Source organism: Topomyia yanbarensis, chromosome 3 (assembly GCF_030247195.1).
Source record: "Topomyia yanbarensis strain Yona2022 chromosome 3, ASM3024719v1, whole genome shotgun sequence".
NCBI classification, from domain to species: domain Eukaryota; kingdom Metazoa; phylum Arthropoda; class Insecta; order Diptera; family Culicidae; genus Topomyia; species Topomyia yanbarensis.
In genome coordinates, this window is record NC_080672.1 from 272,680,118 (window position 1) to 272,699,273 (window position 19,156).

At 37.3% G+C, this 19,156-nt stretch overlaps 1 protein-coding gene across 1 annotated transcript; it reads right to left on the minus strand.

The window, feature by feature from the left end:
• Positions 1-10,845: 10,845 nt before the first annotated feature.
• On the minus strand, positions 10,846-17,147 carry LOC131689918 (uncharacterized). Its single transcript, XM_058975305.1, has 4 exons — positions 16,970-17,147; positions 14,236-14,401; positions 11,134-11,323; positions 10,846-11,065 (listed from the first exon to the last, which is right to left on the minus strand). Exons 1-4 carry the CDS (start codon positions 17,016-17,018, stop codon positions 10,928-10,930), a joined length of 543 nt encoding a protein of 180 aa, XP_058831288.1. The 5' UTR covers positions 17,019-17,147; the 3' UTR covers positions 10,846-10,927.
• Positions 17,148-19,156: the final 2,009 nt, after the last annotated feature.

Sequence of the window (19,156 nt, forward strand, 5' to 3'; positions counted from 1 at the left end):
CCATCCATTTGAACCAAGGTTTGTTGATACCTTTGGGACTCCTAAACTTCCTTTGTCCATCGAAATTTATCAATTTTCGAGCGTCATCTTCTGTCAAGATGAAGCTACGCGATCTTTCATAAATATCACCCTCTAATGCCTAAGTGTCCGCCTTCGCATTACCATTCTCATCTAAGTGGCCGCCTTCTCATTATCAGGAATGTAACAATGCGAAAGAACTCAAACTAAGGTAATCTGGTATGATGATAGATACAGCACTTGGGAACTTCCACATTTCCCCCAGGAAATACAAGGAGTGCTTTTCATGCTTCATCGAACGGAGCGCCTCCTTGGAACTGAAACGATGTGGGCATGGTCTAAGACAGATAAATATAAAGCCATTAGTTTTTGAGGGAGAATGTTTACAGTACAGCCTCTTTTATGATCGACCTCGACACTATTGTCATAATAATTAGCATAAAGCGATGCATAGCTGCCATGATCTGACGAACGTTACGGTGATATGCACACTACAACGCAAGCATTTTTGCTGTCAGATAAATGTGTGTTTAAAAAACAATATTACTTTTCATTGCGAAATGTCTATTGTTTGAATGTGGATCTACATGGAATGCTGCTGTCGCCAAAAAGGATTCTTGATTCCGTGTATTCCGTTCAAAAGTTGAATCGAATACACAACGTAGAGCCTAGCCAATCCGTCGACGAACTTTAAGAGGAACATAGGCGTGCGCCGCCTTTTCCATTAGGGGGGGGGGGGGGCTAACAGCTTAAAAACTTTCAATTATGTTAAGATTTCATTATCAGTAAGATTTCTAGTAGATGTTCGAATGTAAAACCAGTGTGCGGGTTGCGGAACTTGTGCTAATTATCACAATACTGAACCCCAACCCAAATTGAATCCCGGTTGTTCAGATTAGTAGCTAGATTTGTCAAATCAGAAAACCGCTTGATACAAGCGCGAATCCTGATATACAGATCTTTAATACAGTTCCTTGAAGCACATCACTCTCGACAATACTATGAAGCAACAAGCACTAAATATGTTAACAAGGCCACGTTATCGAGTACCATGATTTTACTAGAACACGTGCTTGATGATTACAAGAGCATGTTCTGAGCAATTTTAGTACTGCTTCAACCGATGGAAAATTGTGTGAAAACGCTCAGACCTTTTGTACATCCCTCATTTTTTAACGGCAAATAAAAAACTCATTGGAATAAACCGATGCTTCATTATCTATTTGATTGAATAAATTTGAATTGCAGCGTTGTATTATTCAACATTTAAGTCTCGTACATCGAAAAAATGATTAAATTGCCCATTTTCGGTTTCGCAAGTGCCAAAGTCATGAGACGACTCGCCATTCACCGGGTAACATCTGTTGTTCACCCCTTTGTAGTCAAGCGGATCTTCAGATGGGAAACTCTGGAAAGCTGATGTACTACGTGACCAACGGAAGGCAATAAATGAAATTCGTTCTGGACTGATCGGCGCCTGTGCGCCAGGTGACACCTCCAACGGTTTGTCGTTTGCTGACGGATGTACACCAGCCGACCGGTCGACTGGCGGCGCGTCCAGCCGCAACGTGCGTCCCAAATTTTGCGACAGTCATTGTATGATAATTTATTTGCTAAATCCCGAAAATACTCCAGGGAGAGAAGAGAACCAATAGCATTGAATTACCAATCAAATAAATGAGCCTCAAAACCTATGCTGATTGTCATTCAGGCAGGATTCCATCCGATCGATGGTTAATAAAATCGGCTGTTGAAGAGCCGTCAGCCCGATCAGGAACACATAACAGAAACATTTCAAAACTATATCTCGCATGTTACTTGTTATAATTTTCTGTTATTTTATCTACTAACGAGACCAGATGTATAGCACAGCTTACTTAGAAAATTGCATTCTGTTATAATCTTGTTATTTTATTCTGATCGGGAGAAGTCGCAGATGCTTATCGGCAGTTCTTTAATCCGTATGTTCGGGCCAAGTTCAAGTGCCGTCATTAAATCGGCGGTATACACTTGCAAATTTTTATGATGGGTCTAAGATGAGTCACTGTTCTGCATAGACCGAAGCGATAATGAACATAATTTAACATTTTATGAAAGGATTCTTTAGTGGTTGTATGTTAAAATCGAAAATAGTGAGACAGTAAAAACAGCTCGCTAGGGATGGAAAATCATGAAATTCTGCTTGAAATATTTATACTTTGCCAAACATATTTGTAATCGCATTTTTTATTGTTCAAAGCAATCCATATAGAGTCATTCGAAAAATTTGAAAAATTTCGTTTTTATCGCTATTGATAATCAAAGTTGACCTTCGAAGTAACCTCATGTCTTATGGAAACTCGAGATTTCTCGTTCATCTTGCAAAGTTTTAAGAAAAATCTCTTTGCCATCTAAATGTGTTAGGTTGTAATTCATATGTTGAGAAATTCGATATATGAACGAAGTTAATTTGATAATTCGACCAGAACAGTCATCCCCGAAGGTGGGAGTAGCTCAAATACTTTCTATTTATTGACATTTTCTTTCTTATACTTTCTTCTTCTGGTTCTATATTTATTTATTTATATAACGGAAATAGATAGAGAAAGAATGATTGGAACGGCAAGATAGAAAATAGGGGAGCCTGGGGCTAGTTGGTGGATGGGGTAATTTGGCAGAATCCCCTTTTCTCCGCTTCTATTAGACATATAACGCTGCCTCTCGTTGTGTACCTCAAGTTATGTGAAACCGAAGGCTACATATTAAGAAGTCTGACATCTCTTTCCTTCCCCTATACAAACGAGAAGCGACAGAGGTTTTAGCGCCTCTATTGAGGAAGGTAGGAAGCTTAATGTAAAAGTGTATGTGTGTGTATCACTATGGCAAGTACTACCTTTACGCGCAAATGGCGTTGATGTTACTCCAGATTCTGGACAGATTCTGGACAGAGTTGCTAGTCTTCTTGATATGCAGTCTTCGGTGAAACCCATTATCCAATGTGTTTTTGTTGCATAACATTTTGTTTTGTAGGAGTTGTGGGCGATATTGTGTGTTCGAGCATTTACTTATTTTAAGGTTGGACAGAGAATGCGCAAAAATCGCAAAAGAAAAAGCAGTTTTTTTCTCCACACCCTATGTCAGATCTTCATAAAAATTAATCAGCGTATGTAGAATGTTGTTACAGTACTGCTGATTGATTTTTATGAAGATCTGACATACGGTGTGGAAAAAACAGCTTTTTTCGTTTTCAATTTTTTCCCTTTCTCTGTCCAACCTTAAACACTTCGTGTTATTTAAGGTGGTTTGCAATCTATTCCCGAAAGATTATATTTTTCGATAGTGCATGAAAAAAGCTTTCTGTATCCGTATGGATATTACACCAATCCACAAACAAAAGTTATCTTTTAAATAGTTTATTATAAAATATGCGGTTTGGGGTAAGATGGCGATGAAGCACGCGGGGCAAGTTGGCGGTACTAATTACAGTGCAAAAATAGTCATCAAATATTTTTAATTTTGGAATTCATGTCAAAGTAAGAAAATCTTTTTTTCTTGTGTATCTCGTCAAAAATTCGAAAATTTGGTTTTGAATATGGAGTTCGAGTCGAATTCAAAATGCCGGGGTATTGAGACTGAAATATAATGACAATTGGCGGTTAACATACAGTTTTATTGCAAAGACATTCAGCACGGTCCATAAGGACCCTTGATGAAATTGAATCTTCATTTGATCGTTTATTTTTTTGCGTATCCATACATATCGCCAACTTACCCCGGGACCGTGCTAAGTTGGCGGGGTTTCTGTGTCACACATTTTTGTCTATAGAAACAAAGATACTTTGTATGTTTAAATTATCGGATTCGGGTTGGGCTCGGGTTTCACAAAATTTTAATTTTCGGGTTTGGTTCGTGCTCGATTTTGCAATTTTAAAATATTCGGGCTCGGGTCGTGTTCGGGTTTTTCAAATTTTAATATTTCGGGCTCGGGTCAGTTTCGGGTTTTTCAATTTTCAAGCTCTCGGGTTCGGGTTCGAAAAAAATTAAACCCGACCATCTCTAGTGTGTAGTACTAGAGTGCCCAGAAAAATGATGAATTTTTGAAAACTCTTTCGGCCCACCCCTGAGTCGATTCCTAGTCCCACTTGGAGTACTTGTTCCAAATTTGAAGCAAATCGGACAAGTCTAGCTACCGGACCAACGTGCCTGAAGTTTGTATGGGATTTTTCGGCAATTTACATGGAGAAAACCCACTAACTGGCATTTTCGCCGTTAGGTGGCACTATATGCATCGTATTATCACTGTAAGTAAAAATAAGAAAGATAATTTAATTGCCTACAACTTCGTCGAAGACTGCTAGATAATCCGGCTTTGTTAAAAGAAGTTAAACTTTTAACAAAGTATTGTCTGAGTCAGTTTTGCATGGGGCCTAACAGTGCATGGTTACTCGATTCCCACCAACTATACATTTTTGTGAGATAATGGTTAGATTTAGCTCAATAGTATGTTCAGAAGATTTATAGTAAGTAATACCAGTAATGTTTTGGTTATAAAATTTTAGTTTCACCTGCGACCGCATAGAGGGCGCCAATACTAACTTTTTATAGAAGTGAGATTGAAAATCGAGATGTTCGGAAGAATTATTTAAAAATGTTTGTTTTACAACTTTGTGGAAGATACCTAATCTCTATCTCTTTCCGGTAAAAAGTTAGTGTTGGCGCCCTCTATGCGGTAAAATGAGGAACTAGAATTTTCTAACCAAAACATTACTGGTATTACTTACTATAAATCTTATGAACATACTACTGACCTAAACCTAACCATTATTTCACAAAATTGTTTAGTTCGTGCGAATCAAGTACTGACACACAATCATGCACTGCTAGGCCCCATGCAAAACTGACTCAGACATCACTTCGTTAAAAGTTTAATAACTTCTTTTAACAAAGCCGGATTATCTAGCAGTCTTCGACAAAGTTATAGGCAATTAAATTATCTTTCTTATTTTTACTTACAGTGATAATACGATGCATGCAGTGCCACCTAGCGGCGAAAATGCGAGTTAGTGGGTTTTCTCCATGCAAATTGCCGAAAATCCCATACAAACTTCAGGCACGTTGGTCCGCTAGCTAGACTTGTCCGATTTGCTTCAAATTTGGAGCAGGTACTCCTGGTGGGACTAGAAATCGACTCAGGTATGAGCCAATAGGGGTCATTTTTTCCCTGTCACTCTAGTGTAGTACTCAAGTGAGAGCAAGGATGTAAAGCATACATATCGAATGCTATAAGTGGCAGGGTCATTAAAATAAGCTTAAAATCTCACTAGTGTTTTGTCTTTTGCTACCAGGAGGCTTAGGCGAGTTAATACGAATTGCTCAAGTCTGCCAACATGCCAACATGACCGATATTATGTGGTGTTGCATTTGTTTGTAGCCTTTTCGTTGATCAGAGAATATAGAAAACGCAATCATAATTCTACCGATTGCGACCACGGAGAACACGTAGGTGGTTCAGGTCATTCAATCACGCTCGAGTAATTTGGGAGATGCGATGCATTATGAAATTAATGGCGTGCCTATGTTTGTGACGCAATTTGTTTTGAATTAAATGGTGCAGTAAACGACGAAACTACGACTTATCGTATCTAGTCACCTAGTTGTATTGTTATATCTAACGAAATTCTCATAGCGAGGGTTATGGATACCAGATATTCTCTTGATTAAGATTGATGTGTTTATCTGACTAAACGATTCCGATCAAGTATTTTTCATGAATTCCTACTAGCATGATCACATACTTTGAAAACTATAAATGCTTGATATAAACACTAACACTTCAAATTACACATTATGTATTCTATCCGCGATTGAATGGCCATTACTAATATTTTTTTTCTAAATTAACATTTTGTTCATATACTTTTGGGATAAACTCCTTTCCTAGAACCAAAATTGTTGCCACGATGTCTGGCGGTATACAATGGGAATGGGTACAAAGTCGCCCCCAATAACGTACTGAATTGACTTTCTTTTCTGCATTCTTGTACCAACCCGGGGGAATTCCGAGGCTGTTTATGCACACTGACCGGTGGCTTTTGTAGAATCAGAACCTGCAACCTGTTACGAAATGGCTACGTGAGGGTACGCACGTAGCAATAGTATCAAGTATTGCTAAATCTGACCACGCTCCCTGAATTTCAATCAAATAGTTTGATTGATTGCTGGTCAAGCATAAATCATGTTACACTGCATGATCGTAACAGCTAAACTCTGCGTTTGGATGCGATTCTGATGGAGGAGAACATCTATCAGTTCGGATCAGGGCATAGCACGTACCAAACCGATTATCGCGCGATCGTGTGCCACCAAAAAGAGAGGACACATTTTGAATGTTTCACAAACTTTTTGCGAGGAGGTGTTACACGTTGACTATGAATGAATAGTGTTGTCCTTGTTGTTTTTAATCGAATTAGCAAACGTTTACTGCGAGCTCTTGGACATACTCCTCGTTGCGAATAAGTGCCTTCTACAAGGGTCGAACATAAAATTGCCTTAGCGTGGCATGATATACGGGCACAGACTAACAGACATAACACTATGAGGGAATTCCCACCAAAAACATCGATCCGGCAATTTTCCCAGAACACTAGCTCCACCTTTTATTCACAGTCCCAAACACTCATTTGCTGATGGCTTACCCCTCAGGTTTGGGAACAATTTTTTCACTAGTGGTCTATCCCCCATATGCTTGTTTATATGTCAGTGGCGCCATAATTTCAAATGTGGTCACAGTCCCAACTACAAATATATCTAAAATGACCGTTAAAGCGGGCGAAGCATTGTTTTCGAGTGTTATGTCTGTTAGTCTGTGATACGGGTTCAGTGGAAACCATTCACCGAACAAAGATCCGCTATCGTGCGATAGACATAAAATACTAATACAATCGATAGAAAAATTTATTGAGCAGGGACGAACGAGAATTGAATTTAGATTGTTTTTGATATTGCGGAACTAGAACTTCAGATATTGACGCCTTGGAAATTTTGCTCACTAGTTGTGCTTTGTTTCCACTCGAACTAATGATCTGGTTATTTTGCACATGTAAAAATAATTTAATCGGGAGAAAAGTTACTTCGACTAGAGAGGTTCTAAATTGAAAGGCCACAATAAATGTAGGAACACCCCACTTCGTATCATTATTGTCATAGTGGCTAAACAATCCGTGTGCACTATGCTATATTTCTCCGTAGTGAAGAAAAATTTAGGTAAATGTTGAATTTCTCCACTAAGGAGAAATTGTTACAAATCACATTTACGCTTTAAGAGTGTAAAACATATAACAAAATTAGTTAATTAAACTGGCGTTTCAACTTCGTCGCATCAGAATCCGACACAATCTTAGTTACAGGACTAATCTAACGCCGGAATGACGCTAGCTCCAAAAACGAAAACACTATTCACGTTCCTGAGCAAACCGCTAGTCCTACGTGACGTCAATTCAATTGTAGTTGAATGATACGTCTGGTCCTACGAAATGCTTCCTTAGATAATCTTTACATTGAAACGGTAAAAATCAAAAATTTTGTTTGAGAACGTACAATAATATGGATTCTAAACTGTCGCCTTTTATACAAAAACAAAAAATTAATTAGGAAATGTTCCTTAACCTTTTTTTTCTAAAATAACTCTCTATTGTGAGCTTCACAAACTCAAGCTTTAAATTCCAAAGCATCCTCTTGGCTATACCGCTGCTTAGAATTATTTATCCCACTTTTCATTTTCCGTGACATTTTTCAGATCGATCCGACGGTTACAAGTTAAAAAATTTGCAGTCAGAAGGTTCGTGCAAATGAAACTTTGCATCGTTAATTGCTCAAGTTCCATCTAGACAACTTGGAATTGTTCGGTGATTATTTCTAGCGGTTGTGCTATAATATTTGGCTTATTTTAATGGCTTATTACTATTTTAAACAATAAATAGGCGAGAACGGGTAATCCACAAACAACATGTCATAACTTTTAAAGTATTCAAAATAAGATTATGGATGCCTTCAGTAAAGTTATTCGAAAAAGTAAAAGCTACAAATTTGCTGATGGTATCATTTCATTACAATTACTTCCAAAAAAAATTATGAAAATATCTCACTTAAAGGGGAATTAATCAGCAAAAACATAATACTTAAAGAAATGGCGTAGTGTATCCATTAAATTATCCGAAGATACTATTAACCTAAAATTAACCGTTTTAACGTTAATCATAGATGACATATTTTTGGTCTCATTTCAGGCTTTGGGAAATGATAAAAATCTTTCGTCCGTATTTAATGTTAAATACTTCTTTTGATAATAGTCCGATTTCAACAATCTATAGCTCGGTCGAAAGTTTTTCGTATAAACTATCTAAAAATATATGAAGTGTTATTCTACGTCGTCAAATTATGTCGAAAAACTGCAAAAAACGCAATTTTCGCATCTTCAAACATTCATATTTTGGAGACTAAACAGACCAAAAACCTGCTTTAATCCACCTAGCGGTGCAATTGGGCCTTTCTCATTTCTTCAAACTTGACCCCATGGCCGATTATGTTCAATATAATAGTGTAAATGTCAATTACGTTCTTAATACACTTTGCATCTACACACGCTCGCCAGCCACGGACCTGATGAGCTACGTGTGGGAGGTCCTCTTTACTTTCTTAGCTACGCCTCTGTAAAATTCATAAATCTTATGTCAGTCGAAAAAAATTAGATTGACGATTTTCAGAGTGATTGCATTTCTATATGAGAGAGACAAAGGTATAAATGTGCCAAAATACAAAAAAGTCATTTTTTTCGAGATTTCATCAAATTTCGACGCTTTGTGCATTTTAAAGACATTTGCCATCAAAAATAAAAATTCGATTTTTAAATTTTCCTTTACTTCCCCCTTGAACATTATTAAGTTCCAACTTCTATGAACTCAGGAACCGTCCTAGGTGGCCAATGTCAAACCGACTTTGGGGTGTCAATAGAGATCTAGACTGTCAAATCCAGACAATTTAAAAAAGTTTTACATCATTTTGATGCTATAGTGGAATCAGTTTATATGGAGAAATTTTTGTGTGGTCGCACTCTTACCCCTCAAAAAGGCAAGCTAAAATTGTGACTTCAAGAAGCATCACTCTTAAGACATAACGAAATCGTAAGTTTTTTTTGTCGTTTTATCAGTGAGAGAATCGAAGCCCCGAAAACACTCGATCATTTGTATTTTAAATTACAAATTTATTGAAACTGGAGAACAGTAACTAGCTGGGCCTCTGAGACTTTTTTGAGGGTTGAACCCGTAACTCCGAAAACGGATTCAGATCGATATAAAATTCAATAGCAGCCGAAAAAATTTTCGACATAGCATAATTTTTTTCCTAAATGCCATAAAATCTCGACGTTTCGAGCATTTTAAAGATGCTTCAAATTAAAAATACGAATTCGATTTCTGTAATTTCATGGGGTCTCCCTATGAAAAAAACATTTTGAGTTCCGGTCTATATGCCAATGTCATATGTGACCGAACAGTTCAGTCTATATTTCCGGAACCATATAAGCCATCCGTACGAAATTTTATAGACATCTGTGGGGATAATATAGTTATCATTTGGGACTAAGTTTGTGAAAATCGGCCTAACCATTTCCGAGAAACTGATGTCAACGATAGTTCGGTTGGCCGCCACTGACCTAGAACTGCAAATTTAAATTGTTTGAGAGACATTTTAGCGATTTTTTTTACCTTTTTTGCTTTCATCGAAGTATCGGTTTGAATCGCACGCCACAACCCATAGCTCCGGCACCGGAAGTCGGATCGGCATGAAATTTAATAGCCATTTATGGGAATAAAACACCTTTCACCAAAGTTTGGTCATCTGTATTTGAGAAACCGATGTGACTGCTATTCTGAATTTGGATACTTCCGGAACCGATAAAGGTGGCCAATGTGGCCAAAGAGACTTTGAATGGCTGCTAGTGACCTAGTACTACAAATCCAAGCAGATGTGGCCACATTTTGAAAAACCTTTATACATTCATTGCAGAAATTGTTAAAATCGACATTTTCTGTGTGATCGTACTCAACACCCTGTAATTCCGGAACCGAAAGTCGGATCCATTGGAAATTCAATAGCAGCCTATGGGAACGTTGCACCTTTCATTTGAAACTAAGTTTGTGAAAATCGTATATAAGACTCGGTCCAAGGGGGTGGGCATAGCGTAGTTGGTAAATCGATTGCCTTGTACGCAGCTCACCTGGGTTCAAGTCTCAACCCCGTACATTGGGTTAGAGATTTTTCTTGAGAGATTTTTCTAACGCGAAGAGGCAAATGACCTTAAGGTTAAAACCTCTATAATTGAAATAAGAAAAAAAAATGACTCGGCCCACCGGGCCTCAGAAAAACCTTGAAAATTTGAGCGAATTCTATATATTTCTTTTATAAGAAATGTAAAAAAGGCTACAAGAAAGACCAACATCGTAAATGTAGTAAAAGTGCATGCATGTTTTGTGATATTTCTAAGAGTAGTGAGACCAAGCCCCTGAAGACCCAACCAATTGATCATGTATCGAGCTCCCTCGAACATTAACCGCAAAGAACAACACAACTTATACGATTATTCAAATGAACCCGGCTACCGTTCGCTACCGAGGAGGTCCGGCTCCGGGAACGCCTCTTGCATAATAATCAACACAGCAATTTGACTATATTCCTTGTCATCCCATATCCAAGCGGGCTACGCGAAATTTCAGCACATATGTTCGAAGAGATTTTTGTCTTTTTGATATCTCCGGAAATAGCCTGCGTCGGATTGGCACGCAATAAAACGCGTTTGAAAGAATACATCACGTATATTTCGACACATCCTACAACGGTTGAAACATCATCTGTATTCTTTTTATTCCACATACCATTATGTGAAACTGATCGAGTTTCCCTGCGAAACGCTTGGCCTACCGTTAGCCACCGAAAACCCACCAGTATATGAAAGACTTACATCGCGATTGCCAGGCAAGTGATACGATTGGCTACCAGACATTCCAGCAGAACCCTAGATAGAAAAACGAAAGAACAAAATCGTGAATGAATTCTAACACATAAAGCTAAAATAGAACATACCGATAATCCTCCTGGTCCAGCCTGGAATCCTTGCGATGCTGAATTAGCTGCTGAAGCTCCAAAGCCTCCCAACGGTCCCTGATTATAGAACGATTGGGCTCCGGCATTTGCTGCACTGGCTCCGAAACCCTGAGGTCCAAACTGCTGATTGAATGCATTAGCATTTGCGTTAGAGCTGGATGCTCCAAACCTGTAGGAAGAACAAGTGATAATAAATTTCTTAAACCCAATTCAGACTTTTCAGTTTAAGAATTCGTGCTTTTTAATATTGCTATAATTCACTGAGGTTGAATATACTGAATCAAACTTCTATGTCATCGAAAAATAGGGAGGAAGTTCAACACAAACTCTACATCTTTTCCAGGTGTTCCCACAAACATAGAATCAATTCCTTCATGGGTCCCAAATGCAGCTGCCTAATGGGTACACTAGATAATTCGAAACTTACGCTCATTGAATTGGATTTCGAACCGGAAAGTATCAGCGATTCAGCTCACGTTTGTTCAATCATGTTAATGAGGTCTTAAAGCTCGTCTCGTGTGCCTGGTGGTGTTGTTTCAGAATGGAAATACCCGGGATCACCGAATTGATCCCACGCTGCCTGCAGCGCTGTGCGACCCGAAAAATATCAGGGTCGAATCGGTCGTAAAAGTGTGCCCGGTGGTGTGCCATTTCGAATTTCATCAAATTTTATCAAACACATTTTAACAGAATGCTAAACAGCTCGCCATCGGTCAACCTAAGCGATATCCTTTGCAGTTTCAATGTCATCAATCTTCCGGATAGTGACCATAGTAAATTCGAAATTGCTTTTTCTGATTGTATGGATTTGAACACCTGATAAAGTTTGTATATGTTGTTTTATTCGTAATAGAGCAACCGATAGTGATGTACGACAGTACCGTAAAACGGGGTACCTTTGATCACCGGGGTAAGTTTGATCAAATGAGACGTTTTTCAGTAACGTACGCTAAGATGATTATCTCTAACAAAACCATCGAAACAAATATAAACCTTATTCTAAACATGTTTAGCATCTATCGACAACGACTATTTCGTAATTTAATGTACTTTTTATGAACACAAATTCAAATTGAAAATTATACAAGTCCCATGCATCGTTTCAATTTGTTCAAACAATCCCTTCACACCAAAAAATAATGAAATTTAAACGACGTGTAAATCAATTCGAATGTAAACATACAAAGATTGAATCAAAAATTTGATTGAAAATTACGTTAAAAGCAATTGGAGCATCAAACAGCATACAATTTTACACTTTCATGGGTGTAATATTACATGTCATTCATTTTACAGCAGTATTCGAGTAAAAATACATTGAAGTGCATTGGTTTTCCGTTTAAAGAAACTGTAATTTTCAATCCACGTGTAAAATTATAATAAAATTCGTTGAAGAAGGCACGACAAGGCGTGTGTATTTGTGGAGGAACTTAATTTTACATTTATATTCATGCTTCAAATATGTGCATGAACATAAACTTAAAATTACAAAATATTGTTTTCTGTGTTATATATTAATAAAATCAATCAACTTCAACTGAACTGATCACTTATTTAGAAACAGTTAATATTTTGTTCAATAATTTATTTAAAAAATCCGAGATTTTTATTGTTAACTATTTAATTTTGCCTATTTTCCTACGTGCTTCGCAACGCAACTATTTTATTTCGACTATTTTCCTGAATATGTTTTATAAGTCAGCTGTATCCTTCTAGGCAATTTTGTTCTCTTTCAGGACAATTTACACAACATATCGAGCGTTATCTCTCATTTCGATACACTTATTTTTCTGATCAATGTTACCCCGACAACAATGAATAAAAATTTACTGCAAAGTAATTTTATTTTTATAGTAAAACAAAATGCAATTTCCACCAATTTGAGCATTTTCAATCTATGGGTATCAGTGAAATTTTAAAATGCAAACAGTTACATCTACTTGAAGATATTAATTTAAAAAACTTTTGAAAAAGTGATTAATGTTACTTAATTTTATGGTACATCACTATCGGTTGCTCGTTTTCTTGTTGCCAAAATAGATCATGATATCGAGCGCATTTTACTACCTTCTCGAGTGCTAATAGCGCTATTTATGTCCAAGACTAGTACAAATAGTAATATTAATTGAATGAAAATTCATCAAATTGAACTGGTCATGCCTACAATATTAAATGAGGCTACTGAAAACGTCGAACGAATCAACCGCACTTCCATTCCATGCTAGTTCTCATTCTCGATGGTTACGCGAAACGCACGTACAACAACGAATTAAATTGATCAAAGTAGATCCTAGCACAATGTATGCGATTAAAACTATTGTTCTGGGTGTTTTTGTAGTATTTATGTGAAATAAATACAAGTTTACGATATGCTTCAAATGAATGAGTCGCACGGTAATTGAATAATTATTATTTGTTCCAGGCAGCGCAATTCGCAGAAAGCTCATCCTTATCAGTCATCGAAGAGCTTTGGTTTTTTTAACTCTGACATTGTGTCTAAAAGGGCTAGACAAACGTGACGTAAACGTATTTATCAGGAAATCAATTTTTGTTGCACTTTCAAAAGCACGATTAATATTGTAACTATGTGTACAATACTTTGTAAACTGGTTTAAGTTTAACATTTGTTTTTTTTGTTGTAAAATAATTTCCCCGTTTTATGCAATTCTGACGTACGTAATACAAACGTAATACAAGCCTAGTAAAGTGTGTCGCATGTTCTAATCATTCAACGATTTCAACCAAATCATCCAAAATGATTGGGAATTCATTCAAGTTTCATAAGCTGTATGTGTTGGACTTGCCAGTTATCCGGCTCCGGATTTATTCGTATGTATGGGTATGTCATGGGTCATTTATTACATTTTCTTTAATACACACACTAAACCAAAATTAAGTCTCCGCACTTTTTACTAAAATGGTTCGAAGAAACCTATGCTCTTGGAGATTCGCAGAAATCCCGACGGAGAAACGGTCAAGTAGACCACAAAAACAGACATACCACAGCACACTTTCTGGCACCATACACAGATCGTTTTCTGTTATTGATATTGCTAATAAATGGAACATATTTGTACTCACCCTCCGAATTGTCGCTTTGGCCGGGAATGACTCGGTGACATCAACAAATCCATCAAACTCCTCGTGTGCCTTCGAGTGGCCGGATTGGTTTTCCGCACATTCAGGGATGATTCCACCAAAATTTCCTCATATGCCGCATCATTTGCTTTAACTTTCAGGGCCGCATCTGAAATTACATTGATAGAGGGTAGATCAAACACATCGATAAGCAATATTTTCCTTGTTTTGAATGTTTTAGGGGAAAGTACCGTGTTATGAACACAATTAGAAAGATAAACATTCTCCCTCTTCTTAAGTCTGAAAAATTCAACAAAAAATTGGCAATACCTTAACTTTATTAGTGTTTCCATTGCTATAAAAAATAAGAAAATAAAAAGTGAGAATCTATGTAGGCATTTTTTATTAAATATCGATCCCAGCGAAGCTCAATTTTTTACAAGAGGAAACGACGAATAAATCCCGAAATCGTACTTCCATACAGGTTATTTGATCTTCGTTTCACGTGGAACTTTTCACGTTTTATCTGTATGGAGACTAAGTATTTTTCACATGATATATTTCGCGAGGTTCTAAAGGGATATTTATTTGCACTTCCATTTCTTCTGAGATGATCATTTTTGATAACAAATGTAAGATGGCACCTCTTCATACAAAGTTGTGACAAAATTATAAAAATTGGTTTAGGTCGTGAAAAATTGGCTTTTTAATTAATTTTGGGTCGCTGAATCTATTTCTGCTATCTTGTTTGGAAAATCCGTAATTCAACCATTTTAGGTAAACCCATTTGAAGGCGTTGGACGTTAAATGTACACGTTAAGAATTGTAGCCAATTACATTGAATAGCAGAAACGGTTAACAAAACTAGTAAAAATCACTAATTTATCAGTAATGTGATGTTGTTTAAGCAACCAATTTATATGAAAATATATGAGCTACAGGGCGTCTCCATATAGGTATTTTCAAAAAAATTTATATAAAAACTTTGGCGCAAAATTGCACAAGATGAAGCCTATATATCTTGAAACTACCTTAAATTTTGAGTCAGATTGATATACATGATACGTATCCCATGGTAGACAATCTTAAAACTTATAAGACGTATAAAGATAAATTACTGATATGACATTAAATTTTTCAATTACCCTTTCTTGAAGCAGAACAAAAGTAAATGATTTCTGCACAAAGAATTTAAATCATTAGTTCCTCTTTCCAAAGAACTCAAATCTACTTCAATCGGTTGTGTAGTCCTTGAGATATCGCCATTTAAAGTTCAAAAGTACGAACAACTCTTATGAATCGAATTAAATAGAAATTCTCGACATCATTTTCACTTATCGTAAAATTTTGAGATATATTTATTCAAACTGAAAGAAAAATAAAATAAAAATATTTACAAAAGAGTTACAAGACGTTGATTTTTGGGGTTTTGTCACTCGTCACTGTGTGCAATAGCATGCAAAAATATATTTTTAATTTTTTTAATTTTAAGTATAATGCAAGAGATACAATTAGCAAATATGTCATAGTTTATTTCCTTGCAAGTCCAAAACGCTAGTACACCTAAAACGCGAGACGCGTGATTTCCATGCAAATAAGCCTGATTCTGATGCGTAATATGCTTTATAACTGGTATAACGCATACATCCACAATCCGACGGGTATGTTTCTATTACTTTATGGGTAAGATTCTATTGTCTTTTCGCTAACAGACAACGCAATTGCGCATTGTAGTATTGAACTCATTTACCGGAAAGGTAGTAAACGGTGGAATGACGAATTTCGGTTGCTGTTCATGTATGTGTACCAAACCCTTTTTCAGTATGTATCAACCTCGGCTCTGTTCGTATGTAGGACACGTTGCGTGACGAATGAAAAAATTAAAGTCACGTTAATAAAAATAAAAAAAGTATGTAGGACAATTCGGTCGACGTCTACAGTAGTGTTAATACCGGGTCAAACCAACCGAAATTCAGGCGGATTTCTGCCCAAATTCAGTCTGGAATCTGCCCCAAGATTCGCAAAAAATGGATTTTCACTGGGTAGGTTGGAAAGTGAAATAAAAAAATATAGGCAGTTTCCGGATCTGACCCAGTTCCCGATTCGGACCAGTTCTCGGATCCGGACCAGTTCCTAAGCCCGGTCCTCCCGGATCCAGACCAGTTCCCGGATCCTATAAGTAATACAAGCTATGTTGACCATGGGAAAACTCAAAAATGTTTGTTATAATGCTGATAGAAACCCATCACAGGTTGTTACATTTTTGACATATAATAGAGGAATTCCTGTTACATTTTTTTGTTATTCTAACTGTTGACAGAGTTATAATATTGTGTAATAAATAATATAACACAACTTGTAACGAAAAATCAACACTTTCTATAATAATTTTGTTATTTACCTCTGATCGGGATACGCGAAAGGGAAAGTAAACAAAGAGAGACTCTAATTTCCAGACCTAATGAAAAAAGTTTTCAAATTAGTTGGACAGATTCGCAATAATAGACCAATTAGACCTTATGCAAATACCGATCTATTATCTATTCTAAACAACCTATTATCATTTATAAACAATCTATTATCTATGGGAATATCTGACGCAAATCAATACAATTGTCCGATGCACTCTCTTTATTGTTTGTAAGTAATTTTAAGTTCTGTTTATCATTTTGCTCCATTTAATAATTAGATTTAAAACTTTCTTTCATCAAAATATAAATATAAACAATTAGCTTACCAGCAACTGACAGCAGTGTTAACGCCAAAATACAAATCACAGCTTTCATTGTTACTAAAAATTCACTAATTATCTCACCAGACTGTTTATATGGATAATCCCACCCGATCTCGACCACATCCAAAACTAAACTGATTTCCGACCATCCGACGTTTATTGTATACTAGTTCTGCCGCGATTGAAACTTGAATTCCAGGTTTTTTTTCGCTTGATAAAGACATTGTTTGCCTTTCAAATCTTCGCAGCATCCGCATCGATGGTAGTTCCGCAAGAGGAAAAGAAGACGAAAAACCAGATCATGCATGCAGATCGGAAATCACCAAAAGCAGAATCGCTTTATATAGCTAACCGTCAACGAACGGTATTTAACGAAAAACCTAATAGGTTCTTGGCTTATCGCGCCGTCCAAGCTAGAGCAACATAAGCAAAACAGACTTTCTAACCTTGTGCGCCGTGCCGTCAGAAGAGTGACACGCGTCGGCTGATAATCTGTTGTAATGCCAAGCTTCCGACCGGCTGCGAATGTGGAATCCCCGCGCTTGCACAAACAAAACTGCCTGCGGTACTGGACCGGTTGGCCTGGGGTTTTCTTATTTACTTCTTAGCCAGTGACCTCCGTCGCCTGCACAACATACAATACACATAACTGATGACACAGCACAGTAAATAATATGATACGGATATATTGGATGGAGGACGAATATTTGGATCGTTGGAACTTCACCCGTTTTCATAATTCAATGTCTCGTAGATAACCCTTTTGTATCACATTTACGAATCGTTTCATGTAAATTCTCCAACCGTCGATGCCTTGTGAGTTTATTAAACATTTATTTATCGATAATTACTGTAAAAAAGCTAATTAAAAACTAGATTGAAAACTGTTTGTAATACGGACTTTGTATGGATATAGTCCAATACATGAAGCTTGATTCTCATATCGCAGTCATCTATTCTCAAAAAGCGTGTTTTTGAAATTGAGTACTCCAAAAACTCATTTTCAAAAAGAGTATTCTTACTTTTTCATGTATGAAATTATACAACCTACGATTACCGCATGGTTGATGACAAAGGTAGACGAGGCACCATGTCATAACGTCCGAGGTCATAACGTCCGTGGGGTCATGTGCGTCATAAGGTCCCGGACTTTATGACGCACCCCTTTTGGGACCTTATGATGCAAGACGTTAAGATGCAGTGCATATGCTTCATAATATTCGAATCTATGAATCCCGGACGTTAGGATGCATTGACGTTTTCGAAATTTATGTCGCAATTAAAACCTTAGACACTGTGATGCACTCACAGTGTCGGCTATTATGACGCACAGGTACTGCGCCATAACATCTCAGGTCATAACATCCCAAAACAGTGCATGTCATAATATCTGAGATAACCACCGTGTCATAACGTCCTACGTCATAACGTCCGAAGAATGGTGCGAAAATAATAATACGTCAAAGATCCGAAATTATTATTGTGTCACAACGTCTGAAAGAGGCACTGCGTCATAATGTCCGGGATCTGCAATACTTTTGAGGTGCGTCCGGTTTGAAAATTCAGGATGAGCATAAATATTGGCACTCTACCGTATATCAAGTATACTGGGGAAACAATTTTAAGAACATTGAACTGGTTGGTGTATTGTTGATTAGGGTGTAACCGAACGTTACAGGAATCAAACTACATTTTTGACGCTATTTACAATGAATCAAAAGAACATTCAAGGTGCTTAATTTATACCCAAAACATATACAAAACAAGTACACCGTACATACCTAATACACAAAACCACACCGGTGGGACTTGCTGCTGAAAAGGCCCGATTGGAAAGGGGATCGTCCGTGGGCCTATCAATGTCGAACACTCGGAAACAGGGCAAGAACCGCCATCAATTAGACACCGTTGGTGAATTTCATATAGGCGAACGAGTGCGTAAGACGTGTTTCAATTAAAAATCAGTGAGTGACTTAAATAGAGCAACTAAGTGTCATCGCCATTCAGGCCCTTTTGATACCCTTTGGTACTTACCATAATTTGGCATTCCTGGAAGTCGCGAACTTCCAGAGACATCCTGCACACGCTTCGGCCTAGGTGACTTGACGGTCACCTACGTCTAACCGTAAAAGACCATTCTTCAGTCCTCTGGAAACCAGGGACAAGAACTCTCGGGCAAAGGCCCTAAAC